General features: G+C 39.0%; 1 protein-coding gene, 1 long non-coding RNA gene and 1 pseudogene across 2 annotated transcripts; 1 reads left to right on the top strand and 2 right to left on the bottom strand.

The window, feature by feature from the left end:
- Window positions 1-552: 552 nt before the first annotated feature.
- Window positions 553-1,784, bottom strand: LOC120872001 (zinc finger protein 415-like). Its single transcript, XM_040252141.1, is given in 2 exon segments — window positions 553-659; window positions 661-1,784. Coding segments are annotated over 2 exon segments (1,197 nt in total). The 5' UTR covers window positions 1,780-1,784; the 3' UTR covers window positions 553-581.
- Window positions 1,785-11,738: 9,954 nt separating this feature from the next.
- On the bottom strand, window positions 11,739-12,212 carry LOC120872102. Its single transcript, XR_005723183.1, has 2 exons — window positions 12,125-12,212; window positions 11,739-11,902 (listed from the first exon to the last, which is right to left on the bottom strand). It is a non-coding gene; the product is annotated as an uncharacterized LOC120872102 (long non-coding RNA).
- Window positions 12,213-13,244: 1,032 nt separating this feature from the next.
- LOC120873052 lies at window positions 13,245-13,643 on the top strand (annotated as a pseudogene).
- Window positions 13,644-15,068: the final 1,425 nt, after the last annotated feature.

The raw sequence follows: 15,068 nt of genomic DNA, 5'->3' as shown, positions 1-15,068 counted from the left end.
ATGTAGTTCTTGACGAAAGATTTTTCCACACTCATCACATTTGTAAGGTTTCTCTGCAGTATGAACTGTCTGATGACTTAAAAGGGTTGACTTTACACGAAAGGCCTTGCCACACTCATCACATTTGCAACGTTTCTCTCCAGTATGAACCGTCTGATGACTTAAAAGGGTTGACTTTACACAAAAGGCCTCACTACACTCATCACATTTGTAAGGTTTCTCTCCAGCATGAACTGTCTGATGACTGAAAAGGGTTGACTTTACACAAAAGGCCTTGCCACACTCATCACATTTGTAAGGTTTCTCTCCAGTATGAACTGTCTGATGACTTAAAAGAGTTCCCTTTAGACGAAAGGCCTTGCCACACTCATCACATTTGTAACGTTTCTCACCAGTATGAACTGTCTGATGACTTAAAAGGTTTGACTTTACAGAAAAGGCCTTGCCACACTCATCACATTTGTAAGGTTTCTCTCCAGTATGAACTGTCTGATGACTTAAAAGGTTTCCCTTTAGACGAAAGGCCTTGCCACACTCATCACATTTGTAAGGTTTCTCTCCAGTATGAACTGTCTGATGAGTTAACAGCATTGACTTTTCACGAAAGGCCATGCCACACTCATCACATTTGTAAGGTTTCTCTCCAGTATGAACTGTCTGATGCCTTAAAAGGGTTGACTTTACACGAAAGGCCTTGCCACACTCATCACATTTGTAAGGTTTCTCACCAGTATGAACCGTCTGATGCCTTAAAAGTGTTGACTTTAAACGAAAGGCCTTGCCACACTCATCACATTTGTAAGGTTTCTCTCCAGTATGAACCGTCTGATGACGAGCAAGGTTTGAATTCTGGCTGAAGACTTTGTTACATATATCACATTTAAATAATTTCTTTCCTGTATGAATTTCCTTATGTCTCTTGAGGTATGAGCAGTGAGTAAAGGCCTTGCTACACTCATCACATTTGTAAGGTTTCACACCAGTATGAGCTGTCTGATGACTTAAAAGGGTTGATTTTACACGAAAGGCCATGCCACACTCATCACATTTGTAAGGTTTCTCTCCAGTATGAACCCTGTGATGACGAGCAAGTTTTGAATTTTTGCTGAAGACTTTGTCACATATATCACATTTAAATAATTTCTTTCCTGTATGAATTTTCTTATGTCTCCTGAGGTCTGAGCTGTGAGTAAAGGCCTTGCCACACTCATCACATCTGTAAGGTTTTTCCCTGTGTGCTATGAGTTCCTGTGTTATTCCTGAAGGATTCATAAAATCATTCCCATATATATTAGAAACACTGGTCTGAACACAAGGGGGAATTCTTTGAACTGATGAAAATGAGAAACTGTTGCTGACAGAACTCATAACTTCATTATATTCAGAAATTATCCTGCCAGTTTGAAATATCTGCAGTTTATACTGAAAGTTAAATCCAAACCTCTTTGCAAAGGGCTTGATGCCTGCATCCTTTCTATCATGCGAATCTCTTCCATCAGGCACATTTCCATTAAAGCTTACAGGTGTGCCTTTGTAATTTCTTTTGTCATCTCTCCGCTGACACTCAAAGTCACACATATTTTCCTGACTTTCCAAAAGATGAACATGTTTGATTTCACAGCTTTCACGGCTTCCCAGCATCAATGTTGGGAATGTTGCTCGTGTATCACTGTTCGCTTTGGGTTGTAAAAGCTTGATCACATGTGTAGGAGAGATATCTACAAGATAAAAAGAATCATAGGTATCCTGCTCACAATAATTCAAAAATAAATGTTTCATGTTGAATATATTCTACACAAAAACTAATACATGAAGTTATGAAACACCACAATGATCACCTTAAGTGTTTAGAAACACTAAAGGAATAGAATTCTTAACTTAAGAAAGCATAACATAAATTCACCATTAAGGTAGCCTACTTTTAAAAACCATATGCCAAATACACTCACATTGGACAATCTTATGCTAACTCTCAAAAACAGTGTTTTTCTACCAGGGCCCTTAAGAACGTATCAATCAACAGTTGTCTCAAATTGAAAAGGAAAATATTATACTATCATTTATTCTGCAAACTTACTGTACATAAATAAATTCTAAACAATATATTATATATTGTAACAGTAACTAATCCAAAACCACGCTTACCCAATTAATAATTAACTAGTCATAATTGCTTGTTTACAATTGAAAACAAATGAGAAAATGAAGAATATGACTAAAACAATTTTTTGAAACAACATAGTTTTCTAAATTTGCTATAGAACTACATACCCAAAAAGAAAAGGCATTGTACAATGTTAACAGGTAGTATGTGTCAGCTGTATTGCAGAATACACACTAAAAGACCATCATCTGTAAATTACACATAAATTAAGATGTAAAATATTCACCGGTTTTCTAACAGCCAATAAACAATGCAACCCCCACCTATGTTGTTGTTCAGTCGCTCAGTCGTGTTTGCCTCTCTTTGACACTGTGGACTGTAGCACACCGGACTCCTCTGTCCATGGGATTTCCCAGGCAAGAAAAGTGGAGTGGGTTGCCACTTCCTTCTCCATGGGATCTTCCTGACTCAGGGATCAAACCTGCATCTTCTGCATTAGCAGGTGAATTCTTTACCACTGAGCCACCAAGGAAGGCTAATCTCTGCTGCTGCTGCTGCATTGCTTCAGTCGTGTCCGACTCTGTGCGACCTCACAGACAGCAGCCCACTAGGTTCCTCTGTCCCTGGGATTCTCTGGGCAAGAATACTGGAGTGGGTTGCCATTTCCTTCTCCAATGAATGAAAGTGAAAAGTAAAAGTGAAGTCGCTCAGTCTCTTGGTGACCCCATGGACTGCAGCCTACCAGGTTCCTCCATCCATGGGATTTTCCAGGTGGGATTTCACAGGCAAAAACAGTGGAATGGGTTGCCATTTCCTTCTCCATGGGATCTTCCTGACTCAGGGATCAAACCTGGATCTTCTGCATTAGCAAGTGAATTCTTTACCACTGAGCCACCAAGGAAGGCTAATCTCTAGCCATGCACTATTCTTAATTATCTAGTTTAATGGCACCAAAATATAATAAATAAAAAGTGAGTGCTGTGTGTATTTAATAACTAGGGTCAGACACAATATTGCTGAAAAATGTTCCAAGTGAAATGCATACAAGATATAATGTAGTTGAGGTTTGACAGAAAACAAAATTCGGTAAAGCCATTATCCAATTGAAAAATTAAAAAAGCCATTTATTCAATTAAAAAATAAATAAAATTTTAAGAAGATATAATGTAGAGCTAGAACAAATAATTTCACAATTTGTATGGAACTACAAAAAACCTCGAATAGCCAAAGCAATCTTGAGAAAGAAGAATGGAACTGGAGGAATCAACCTGCCTGACTTCAGGCTCTACTACAAAGCCACAGTCATCAAGACATTATGGTACTGGCACAAAGACAGAAATATAGATCAACGGAACAAAATAGAAAGCCCAGAGATAAATCCACTCACCTATAGACACCTTATCTTTGACAAAGGAGGCAGGAATATACAATGGATTAAAGACAATCTCTTTCTTTAAAAAGTGGTGCTGGAAAACTGGTCACCACTTGTAAAAGAAAGAAACTAGATCACTTTCTAACACCATACACAAAATTAAATTCACAATGGATTAAAGATCTAAACAGAAGACCAGAAACTATAAAACTCCTAGAGGAGAACATAGGCAAAACACTCTCTGATATACCTCACAGCAGGATCCTCTATGACCCACCTCCCAGAATATTGGAAATAAAAGCAAAAATAAACAAATGGGACCTAATTAAACTTAAAAACTTCTGCACAACAAAGGAAACGATAAGCAAGGTGAAAAGACAGCCTTCAGAATGGGAGAAAATAATAGCAAATGAAGCAACTGACAAACAACCAATCTCAAAAATATACTAGCAAGTCCTGCAGCTTAATTCCAGAAAAATAAATGACCCCATCAAAAAATGGGCCAAAGAACTAAATAGACATTTCTCCAAAGAAGACATACGGATGGCTAACAAACACATGAAAAGACGCTCAACATCACTCATTATCAGAGAAATGCAAATCAAGACCACAATGAGGTACCATTTCACGCCAGTCAGAATGGCTGCGATCCAAAAGTCTATAAGCAATAAATGCTGGAGAGGGTGTGGAGAAAAGGGAACCCTCTTACACTGTTGGTGGGAATGCAAACTAGTACAGCCACTATGGAGAACAGTGTGGAGATTCCTTAAAAAACTGGAAATAGAACTGCCTTATGACCCAGCAATCCCACTGCTGGACATACACACCGAGGAAACCAGAACTGAAAGAGACGTGTACCCCAATGTTCATCGCAGCACTGTTTATAATAGCCAGGACATGGAAGCAACCTAGATGTCCATTAGCAGATGAATGGATGAGTGTGGTGATACATATACACAATGGAGTATTACTCAGCCATTAAGAAGAATTCATTTGAATCAGTTCTAGTGAGGTGGATGAAATTGAAGCCTATTATACAGAGTGAAGTAAGCCAGGGAAAAAAAAACACCAATACAATATACTAGTGCATATATATGGAATTTAGAAAGATGGTAACGATAACCCTGTATGCAAGACAGCAAAACAGAGACAGATGTATAGAACAGGCCTTTGGACTCTGGGAGAGGGAAAGGGTGGGATGATTTGGGAGAATGGCATTGAAACATGTAAAATATCATATATGAAATCAATCAGCAGTCCAGGTTCGATGCATAATCCTGGATGCTTGAGGCTGGTGCACTGGGATGGCCCAGAGGGATGGTACGGGGAGGGAGGAGGGAGAGGGGTTCAGGATGGGTACACGTGTATACCTGTGGTGGACTTATTGTAAAGTAATTAACCTCCAATGAAAATAAATAAATTTATAATAAAAGATATAATGTAGATAAAGTCATATCATAAAGAACATGACAGAATATAGATATTACCTTTTTTAAACAAATAAATTTTGAGCATTTACGATAAAACATGTACTACTGACAGCACTAATTTGCTTTAAAAGGCTTGAGGTAAATTAACATGTTTTTCTCTAATAAGAGCAGGACACACACGCAGTTGGCCCACAAAGTGGTACGAAAACCAGGATATGAATCTGAACCTACTGGGACGACTGAAAAAACTTATTTGTAAACATGACCACCCACCGAATGAATAGACTAGAAAATATTAGAAACAAAAAAAAATACAAGAAACTTAGAAGGAAAATATCAAGGAAGATACAAGACAGAAGTAGTCTAACTATTATTCAAACATCCCATGTAGAAATGGGTTGTGAGTCATCATGGATACACAGAGTGATTTAGGTCATGTCCTGAGAAACGTGTTCAATAAATGATCAGAGATTATCTTTACAGTGAGAATATGTAGAAGGTGGAGGGACATGATAGGTAAGAACAATGTTTCCATCCATATCAAGGTACTATGTGAGGACTGGTCAGGACTAAGAAAGGGCCTGCGTGGAGCACAGGGTACACAGGTTTATGTCAGATATCAGCTTGTGACTGCATGTCTTTGTGAAAATAACTGAGAGCGCAAACTAATATACTGACCTTAAAAGAAAAGAACTGGTTCAGCAACTTTATGGGCATTATACTATGGGTATGGGACAGAAACAAGAGAGATTTTTAAAAGTGTGATATATGGAGAAAGCAGGATAATACCTGTTATACTATTTACAATGAAATGTACCCAACTCTGATTTTGTAACTTACAAAGGAATGCTTATATTCAAGAAAAACATACACAATATTCCAGGATATTGTGTAAGAATCTTATTAGCAGAAATCAGAAGGAAAATCCAGGAAAAGGCTATCTAAACCTGGGTTCCTCTGCCAAGTATGATTAACCACTCTATTGGACATTTACTTCGTTTCTTCTTCCACACATGGTCATCTCAAGATAGAGGAGTATCAAAAGAAAGCAGGGATTGACACTGACTCTGGAAGACCTTCCTAGTTACAAAAGCCTTTCTGAGGCATCCAACTCTTTTTTGTAGAAAAAGGCTTTATTCTCCTAGACCTTCCCTGAGTTCAAAGGAGCAGATTCAAACAGTTACTAACACATTAAAGGATCATACCATGATCAAGTGGGATTTATTGCAGGGATGCAAGATTTCTCCATATCCACAAGTTAATCACTATGATACACCACAGTAACAGTTGAAGACTAAAAACCGTATGATCATCAATAGACCCAGAAAAGGTTCTGACAAAATTCAAGTGCCATTTATGATAAAAACCCTTCAGAAAGTCAGCACAGATGGACCCTACCTCAACATAATTAAAACTGTATGTGTCAAACACACAGCTAACATCATACTCAACAGGGAAAAACTGAAAACACTCCCCTTAACAACATGCATAAGACAAGAATGTTCACTTATTGCACTTTTACTGAACATATTTTTGGAAGTCCTAACCACAACAGTCAGAAAAGAAAAAGAAATAAAAGGAATTCAAGGTAAAAAAAAAATAAAGAAGAAGCAAAACTGTCACTATGATGCTACACACAGAAAATCCCAAAGATGCCACCAGATGACTACTAGACCTCATCAATGAACAGAGTAAACTTGCTGGATACAAAATATATAGAAAACTGTTGCATTTCTATACACTAATTATGATATATCAGAAAGTGAAATTAATGAAACAATCCCATTCACCATCTCAGAGAAAAGAATACAACTCTAAGGAATAAACCTACCTAAAAAGTCAAAATAACTGTACTCATAAAACTATAAGCTGCTTATAACTGACACCAAAGATGACACAAACAGATGGCACAAACATATACCATGTTCTTGGACTGAAAGAAGTTCAGTTCAGTTCAGTCAGTCAGTTGTGTCCGACTCTTTGCGACCCCATGAATTGCAGCAAGCCAGGCCTCCCTGTCCATCACCATCTCCCGGAGTTCACTCAGACTCACGTCCATTGAGTCCGTGATGCCATCCAGCCATCTCATCCTCGGTCGTCCCCTTCTCCTCCTGACCCCAATCCCTCCCAGCATCAGGGTCTTTTCCAATGAGTCAACTCTGCACATGAGGTGGCCAAAGTACTCGAGTTTCAGCTTCAGCATCATTCCTTCCAATGAAATCCCAGGGTTGATCTCCTTCAGAATGGACTGGTTGGATCTGCTTGCAGTCCAAGGGACTCTCAAGAGTCTTCTCCAACACCACAGTTCAAAAGCATCAATTCTTCGGTGCTCAGCTTTCTCCACAGTCCAACTCTCACATCCATACATGACCCCTGGAAAAACCATAGCTTTGGCTAGGTGGACCTTAGTCGGCAAAGTAATGTCTCTGCTTTTGAATATACTATCTAGGTTGGTCATAACTTTTCTTCCAAGGAGTAAGCGTCTTTTAATTTCATGGCTGTAATCACCATCTGCAGTGATTTTGGAGCCCAAAAAAATAAAGTCTGACACTGTTTCCACTGTTTCCCCATCTATTTCCCATGAAGTGATGGGACCAGATGCCATGATCTTCGTTTTCTGAATGCTGAGCTTTAAGCCAACTTTTTCACTCTCCTCTTTCACTTTCATCAAGAGGCTTTTTAGCTCCTCTTCACTTTCTGCCATAAGGGTGGTGTCATCTGCATATCTGACGTGATTGAGATATTTCTCCCGGCAATCTTGATTCCAGCTTGTGTTTCTTCCAGTCCAGCGTTTCTCATGATGTACTCTACATAGAAGTTAAATAAGCAGGGTGATAATATACAGCCTTGACATCCTCCTTTTCCTATTTGGAATCAGTCTGTTGTTCCATGTCCAGTTCTAACTGTTGCTTCCCTGACCTGCATACAGGTTTCTCAAGAGGCAGGTTAGGTGGTCTGGTATTTCCATCTCTTTCAGAATTTTCCACAGTTTCTTGTGATCCACACAGTCAAAGGCTTTTGCATAGTCAATAAAGCAGAGAGAGATGTTTTTCTGGAGCTCTCCTGCTTTTTCCAGGATCCACCAGATGTTGGCAATTTGATCTCTGTTCCTCTGCCTTTTCTAAAACCAGCTTCAACATCAGGGAGTTCACTGTTCACGTTTTGCTGAAGTCTGGCTTGGAGAATTTTGAGCATAGAAGTAACATGGTCAAAATGACCATACTATCCAAGGCAATCTACATATTCAATGTAACCCTTATCAAAATAACAATGACATATTACATAAAACAAAGAAAAACTTAATTTGTACCAAAATACAAAAGACTCTGATATCTAAAATGATCTTGAAAAGGAAGAACGGAGATGGAGGAATCATGTTCCCTGAGTTCAGACTATACTACCAACTGACAGTCAACAAAGTCAAAGTGAAGTCGCTCAGTCATGTCCAACTCTTTGTGACCCCACTGACTGTAGACTACCAGGTTCCTCTGTCCATGGGATTTTCCAGGCAAGAATACTGAAGTGGGTCACCATGTCCTTCTCCACCAGATCTTCCTGACCCAGGGACTGAACCTGGGTCTCCTGCATTGGAGGCAGATGGCTTTACCGTCTGAGCCACCAGGGAAGTGGTATGATGATGGCACAAAAGAGAAACACACATCAGTAGAACAGGAGAGAAGACCCAGAAATAAACCAATTTCTTAGATTCAATTATTCTATAACAAAGGAGGAGAGAATAAAGAATGAAGAAGTCTCTTTAGTAAGTGATGCTGGGATAAATGGACAGTTACATGAAAAAGAATGAAATTACAACATTCTCTAACACCACATACAAAAATAAACTCAAAATGTGTTAAACATCTAAATGCAAGACCAGATACTATAAAATTCAGTGTGGAAAACAAATGTAAAACACTGACATAAATGTCAGCAAAATTTTTTTTGAATCTATCTCTTAGTCATGGTAATAAAAGCAAAATCAAACAAATGAGACCTAATTAAATTTAAAAGCTTTTTGCAAAGCAAAGGAAACCAAAAAAAGGAACAAAAATTCAACTTTTGCACTAGGACACTATATATGCAAATGATGCTAACTATAAGAGATTTATTTCTAAAATATACAAACAGTTCATACAGCTTAATATCAAAACAAACAAACAACCCAATCAAAAACTGGGCAGAAGATCAAAACAGATACTTCTCCAAAGGAGACAAACAGATGGCCAATAGTCACCTGAAAAGATGTTTGACTTCTCTACTTATGAGAGAAGTGCAAATCAAAACCACAAAAATGTATCACCTCACATTGGTCAGAATGACCACCATCAAAAAGTCTACAAACAATAAATGCTTGAGAGGGTGTGGAGAAAAGAGACCCTTCCTACACTGTTGGAAGGAACATAAATTGGTACGGCCACTTTGGAGAATAGCATGGAAGTTCCATAAAGAACTAAAAATAGAGCTATCACATGAAGCAGCAATTCCAATCCTGGGCATATATCCAGAAAGGATGAAAACTAATTCAAAATGATACATGCACCCCAATAGTTTTAGCAGCACTATTTATACCAGCCACAACATGGCAGCAACCTAAATGTTCACTGACAGACAAAGGGATAAAGAATATCTGGTACATATATACAAGGGAATATTGTGAAGTGAAAGTAGCTCAGCCATGTCCAACTCTCTAAGACACCATGACCTGCAGCTGCCAGACTCCCCTGCCCATGAAATTCTCCAGGCAAGAACACTGGAGTGGGTTGCCACCTCCACAGCATAAAACACAATGAAGTAACACCTTTTGCAGCAATATAGACAGACTTAGGAATTATTCTAAGTGAAATCAGACAGAGAAAGACAAATATCATAGGATATTATATGTTGAACTGAAATAAATGATACAAATTAACTTTTTCACAAAATAAACTCACCAGAATAAAAAACAAACTTATGGTTACCAAAGGGGATAGTACAGGATGGTGATGGGGGCAGGAAATGGAAAGATAAATTAGGAGTCTGTATATTTACAAACTAATGTATATACAAAATAGATAAAACAACAAGAACCTAGGAATTAGCTCAGGGAACTATACTGAGTATCTTGTAAACTGCTGTATACCTGAAACACAACATTGTAAATTAACTATACTTAAAAAAAGTGGAGAAGGAAATGGCAATCCACTCCAGTATTTGTGCCTGGAGAATTCCAGGGACAGAGGAGCCTGGTGGGCTGCCGTCTATGGGGTCGCGCAGAGTCAGACACAGCTGAAGCGACTTGGCATGCAGGCATGCATGCATTCTAGAAGGAAATGGCAACCCACGCCGGTGTTTTTGCCTGGAGAATCCCAGGGACAGAGGAGCCTGGTGGGCTCCCGTCTGTGGGGTCGCACAGAGTCAGACATGACTGACGTGACTTAGCATCAGCAGTATACCTAGAAAGAATGGTTAAAACAAAAACACCAATTGCAGAGATGTTCAAAAGATGTTTCACAAGGGTGTAAAAACTACTAAATGGGGGAAGTAGTCTATGAAACAAGACATGTTGACAAAACTGAATACTCACAAGCAAAAGAATTTACTTGGAACATTATTTTACACTACAGACAAAAACGAACTCAAAATGGTTCAAAGACCTAAACCTAAGTCCCACATGCATAAAACTCCTAGAAGTAAACGTGCAGGAAATGTTTCTAAAAATTGGATCCACAAACGATTTACCAGACATAACACCAAAAGCACAGGCCACAAAATAACACCAGATATTAATAAACTGAACTATATTAAAATTATAAACTACTCTGCATTAAAGTGCAATGAGTTTGAAAAGACAATCAAGAGTAAAAGGGAAAATATGTGGAAATCATACATCTGATAGTAAGTGAGTACAAAGAATATATAAAGAATTTTAAGAGGGACTGATCACCAGTTCCACCATAGGGACCATTCCCCAATCAATCATCCAACGCATTGCAAATACAAAACAGAAACACTAAGAGTAACACAGAAATATGAATGCAATGATAAAATAAAAAAATACCTACAATGCACAGAACAACAGTGCAACCAATAGCCCCATAGATATGAGAATGTGAACTTGGACACAGTTGTCCTGGGATAAATTCCCGTACCATTTACAGAGGCTAAAATATATGGTCCTTGATACACATCAACAACACCGTCATGGTGCCCTTGACAGAGTCTCCAAAGCCAGAAGATAACCTGGAAAGATGTATCAGGCTCTCCTGATACTTTCTCTCTCATCATCCTAGAACATAATGAACACTCTACTGGACAGCTTCAAGTGGTGACTTGTACAGAGCAAGAAAATAACATTAGGAATAGTGCCTCCATCAGTTTTCTGTTACCTACTAAATCCACTCCACAGAGACTCCCCAGAGGCTGCCAATTAAACATAGGTGGATTATCACAGCAAGGAAACCAGATAAAATTTCAGACCCTCAAGAATACATTTCAAAGACATTGAAGAGGTAAAATGATACAAAGTAAGGAGAATGGAACATCAGGAACAGTTGACATTCCCAGACTGGGTACAGCAGCACAAGAGTAAAAATAATACAACATGAAGGTCAGACATTACAGCATCTTGAGATGGGACCATGCACTCGACCTACAGATGCAACCTAAGAGCCTGCGAGATTCACATATGCTCCCCTCGTAGGATCTACGATCAAAAAGACGATCTCTCTACCCACTCTTATATTTTCCTAAGTAACAACCACAGAGGATCCAATCCACCAACTTGTCCCACTCATAAACAGAAAAAAACAGCCCTTTTGAAATACTCGTTTTTCTTTATATGTTGTAGTTTTGGCTACTTTTACATCACTCCCCACTGTCCAGAGCTTTTTCTCAGGCTCCAATGTGGAGATAATATTCAGATCAGACACAGAAATTCTGGGACTCCCCTGGTGATCCAGTGGTTAAGACTCTGCATTTCCAATGCAAGGGGTGTAGGTTTGATCCTTAGTCAGGGAACTAAGATCGCACATGCAGCATGGTGCAGCCAGGAAAAAGTAAACAAGCAAGCAAAAACAAACAAGTAGATATTCAGCGTTATCAGAAGAAAGAAATCTAAAGTGCTGTGGATTTTCTATAACACTGAGCCAAAAGTCAAAAGGTAGAAAATAGGAAATCGGGTTTTTAGGTATTTTTTTTTAACATTTGCTACTGAGCTTTGTAGACAACCTTAGATATGACATGAAACAGACACAGCATCTGAAGAGGGTCAGTTTCACCTTGTGAAGCTGTGTCATGCCCCAGTCACCAGAACTCTCAGATGAAAGACATCAGGGCCTCCCATGAGGCACACAAGGAAAATGCAGATACCCAAGGGCAGCTCTGGAAGGAAGTCATCCTCACCCAGAGACAGCAGATTCCTGTAGGTCTCCAGCATCACGTCCCTGTACAAGGCCCTCTGAGCAGGGTCCAGGAATTCCCACTCCTCCTGAGTGAATTAGATGGCCACATCCTCAGAGGTCAGTCGTTCCTGAAATGAAACCACATGTCACCAAAAGGGCCATGAAAACTTCTCATTTTCATGCAAAAGAGAAAGGGTGGTAAGGGGCAAGGATTGACTTGGTTGAAGTATGTGTTCTAACAGACCCCTGCAGGGGTATCTGGAGAAACTATGGATCTCTAATTTTAATTTCTTATGCTTTTTCCTAAGAACTTATGAGATCCTCCAATTAATATGGATTTTTCATCATTGTTCAAAATCCATGAAATATATAAAAATAAAGCTCAACACTGTTTTGGCTATACAGAAGTGTCAGATATTATGTTCTACCCAGTGAGTGCAACTCATTATCTAGATGAGGTACAGCATGAGTGGTGTCTTCAGAGATGACAAAGTCCAGAGCACTTTTAATGCAAAGGCCAAAATTTTCAGGTATGATGTTGATAATAGCAGCAAGGACCAAAAGTGTCTGAAGGCTTCCTGTTGCTCTAAATTACTGCAGTATTACTCTAAACATTAAATAACTACTTTACAGGCAAGAACCTATCATCAATATAATAGCTCATTAAAGAACCTTCTGTTCCCACCTTAGAGAAGAAAACCTGTTGTCACAGACACTCTGAGAAACTCGACTCAGATCAAGAAGGTAAGAAATGTTACATGAAGCACCTGAACTCAGAAGCTTGGGCTCAGCAACTGAAGCTTAAACATCTAACAGTTAATACAGAGAACATTACAAGTCCTTTGACAGAGGGCTCCTAAAGAAAACTTGAAAGAAGTCCAAGGTGAGCCTCCTCCCTGCCCCTCTGTCTTCTCTGCAGGGGGAGCAGCTCTTGGGCCTCAGGCCTTCATTCCTTGAAAATGGATACCTGTGCCAAATTAGTCCCTACCCCCTCCCTGATTGGGAGAACCTCCCCCCTGTTGAGTGATCACTGTGTACAGTGGTGGTGAAGGACCGGAGACACTGACTGATAAGAGCCACAGCAGCTTGGCAGCCCCAGGTCCCCGGACCATCTCACTTATTCCTACCCACAGCTTCCAAACCAGTGCCATTTCAAAGGACTCTGGCACAGCAACCAAGTTCCCTGGAGCTGGAGCTGCCACAGCAAGGGTGGCTGGCTTCAGGGCTGGAAGTGGGACTGTGTTCGGGAGCTTCATCACTGTTATGCCAGGAACCCTTCTCTGAAACAGTAGCTCTTCTATGCCACGGGCTTGGCCCTCTCAAAGGCCAGGGGGCTCTTTCGCCTGATGGTGGTCTAGCTTGTCTTCTTCACAATATGAAGGAGCTGTTTCCACCTCCCACAGTTCTTTCTCCTGTGTCTGACAAGTATGTTCCCTTTCCTGGAATTCCCCAGGCAGCCTGGGGAAAGTGCTGGGCTCAGGGTTTGACGGAAGGAAAACAAAGAAATATTGTATTAATATGAAAAAAAAAAAAAAAGTCCAAGGTGAAAAATGTGGAATGGCATGAAAAAGGTCATCATAGACGTGGATACAGAAACACAACTGTTAGTAATTTACTACTTAAAACACTAACAGGATTGTTTAGAAAATTTCAAGGCCACAGAGTATACTAACATAATTTCAACTGAGAAAAAAAGGTGATATGTAGTTTTTAAATCATGATGTCTTCTATCTAAACCACAGACTTGCACATGCATGCATACTTATCTAGAAAAAATTGACATGAGAGGATTCACCTTTTGACAGATTTTTTGGACAATTTTATATCATTCTTTTATTCACATGTATTTCAGCATCCTTCAGACGATAAATATGTATCCTTTGTACTGAGCTGAGTTTGTCAACAGGATTCTATACTAGGCTACCAAAAGAAAATTGGTAAAAACATAAAAAAAAAAAAAATACTTGAACTCAATTCATAATAAAATTCCCATATACAAAGATACAATTTTATCCACTTAAATTTACATAGCAAGGCATTGACAGAAGCCAAAGACTTTCTTTGCTTTTTTTTCCATTAATAAAACAGTGATTTGAAATTAGAAGAGTCATTAGATTATCAAAAAAGAATTATCACAACAGCAAAGTAAAAAAACTTCTCGGAGAATTAAAAATCATGGCAAAAAATAATATGGAAAAAAAAATACAGTTATTAAGAAAGACTATCTGAAGAAACATCAGGATAGGAAGGAAATATTCAATACATTCCTTCTGAAATTACAGTGGCACAAAAGGAGCTGTCCAGGGTGCCTGTCTTTCACCACCATACGATGCACAGGAGCAGGGGTCACTAGAAGAGGAGGAGGTAAAACACAGGGTAAGAGACACAGAGTTTGTCAGAGACTTGAAACAGGTAGTACTCACAAGCCTAAGGACATGGAAAGGTGAAAAGTGAAAGGATGGAAAAAGACAGTTCATCCTAAAGAGAGCAGGGGAGACTGTTATATCAGACAAAATAAACTGAAGAAAAAAAAAGTGCAATGACATAAATAATATATAATGATAAAATGGTCAATTTACCAAAGAGCTGTAACAAGTAAAAATATATATACATCTAACATTAGATCTCTCAGAAAAATGAAGCAAACATTGAACAGGCATGTACAGATCACATGGCCCAACAAAAGCAGAAAACACATGTATCTCAAGGACACAAAAAACATTCTCTATGAGAGACCACATGTTAGGCCAAAATTAACCATTTTAAGACACTGACACCATAAA

This window comes from Oryx dammah, unplaced genomic scaffold (genome assembly GCF_014754425.2).
Source record: "Oryx dammah isolate SB20612 unplaced genomic scaffold, SCBI_Odam_1.1 HiC_scaffold_13, whole genome shotgun sequence".
NCBI classification, from domain to species: Eukaryota; Metazoa; Chordata; class Mammalia; order Artiodactyla; family Bovidae; genus Oryx; species Oryx dammah.
Note: the sequence above shows the minus strand (reverse complement) of the source record. Positions and strands in the feature narration are given on the sequence as shown.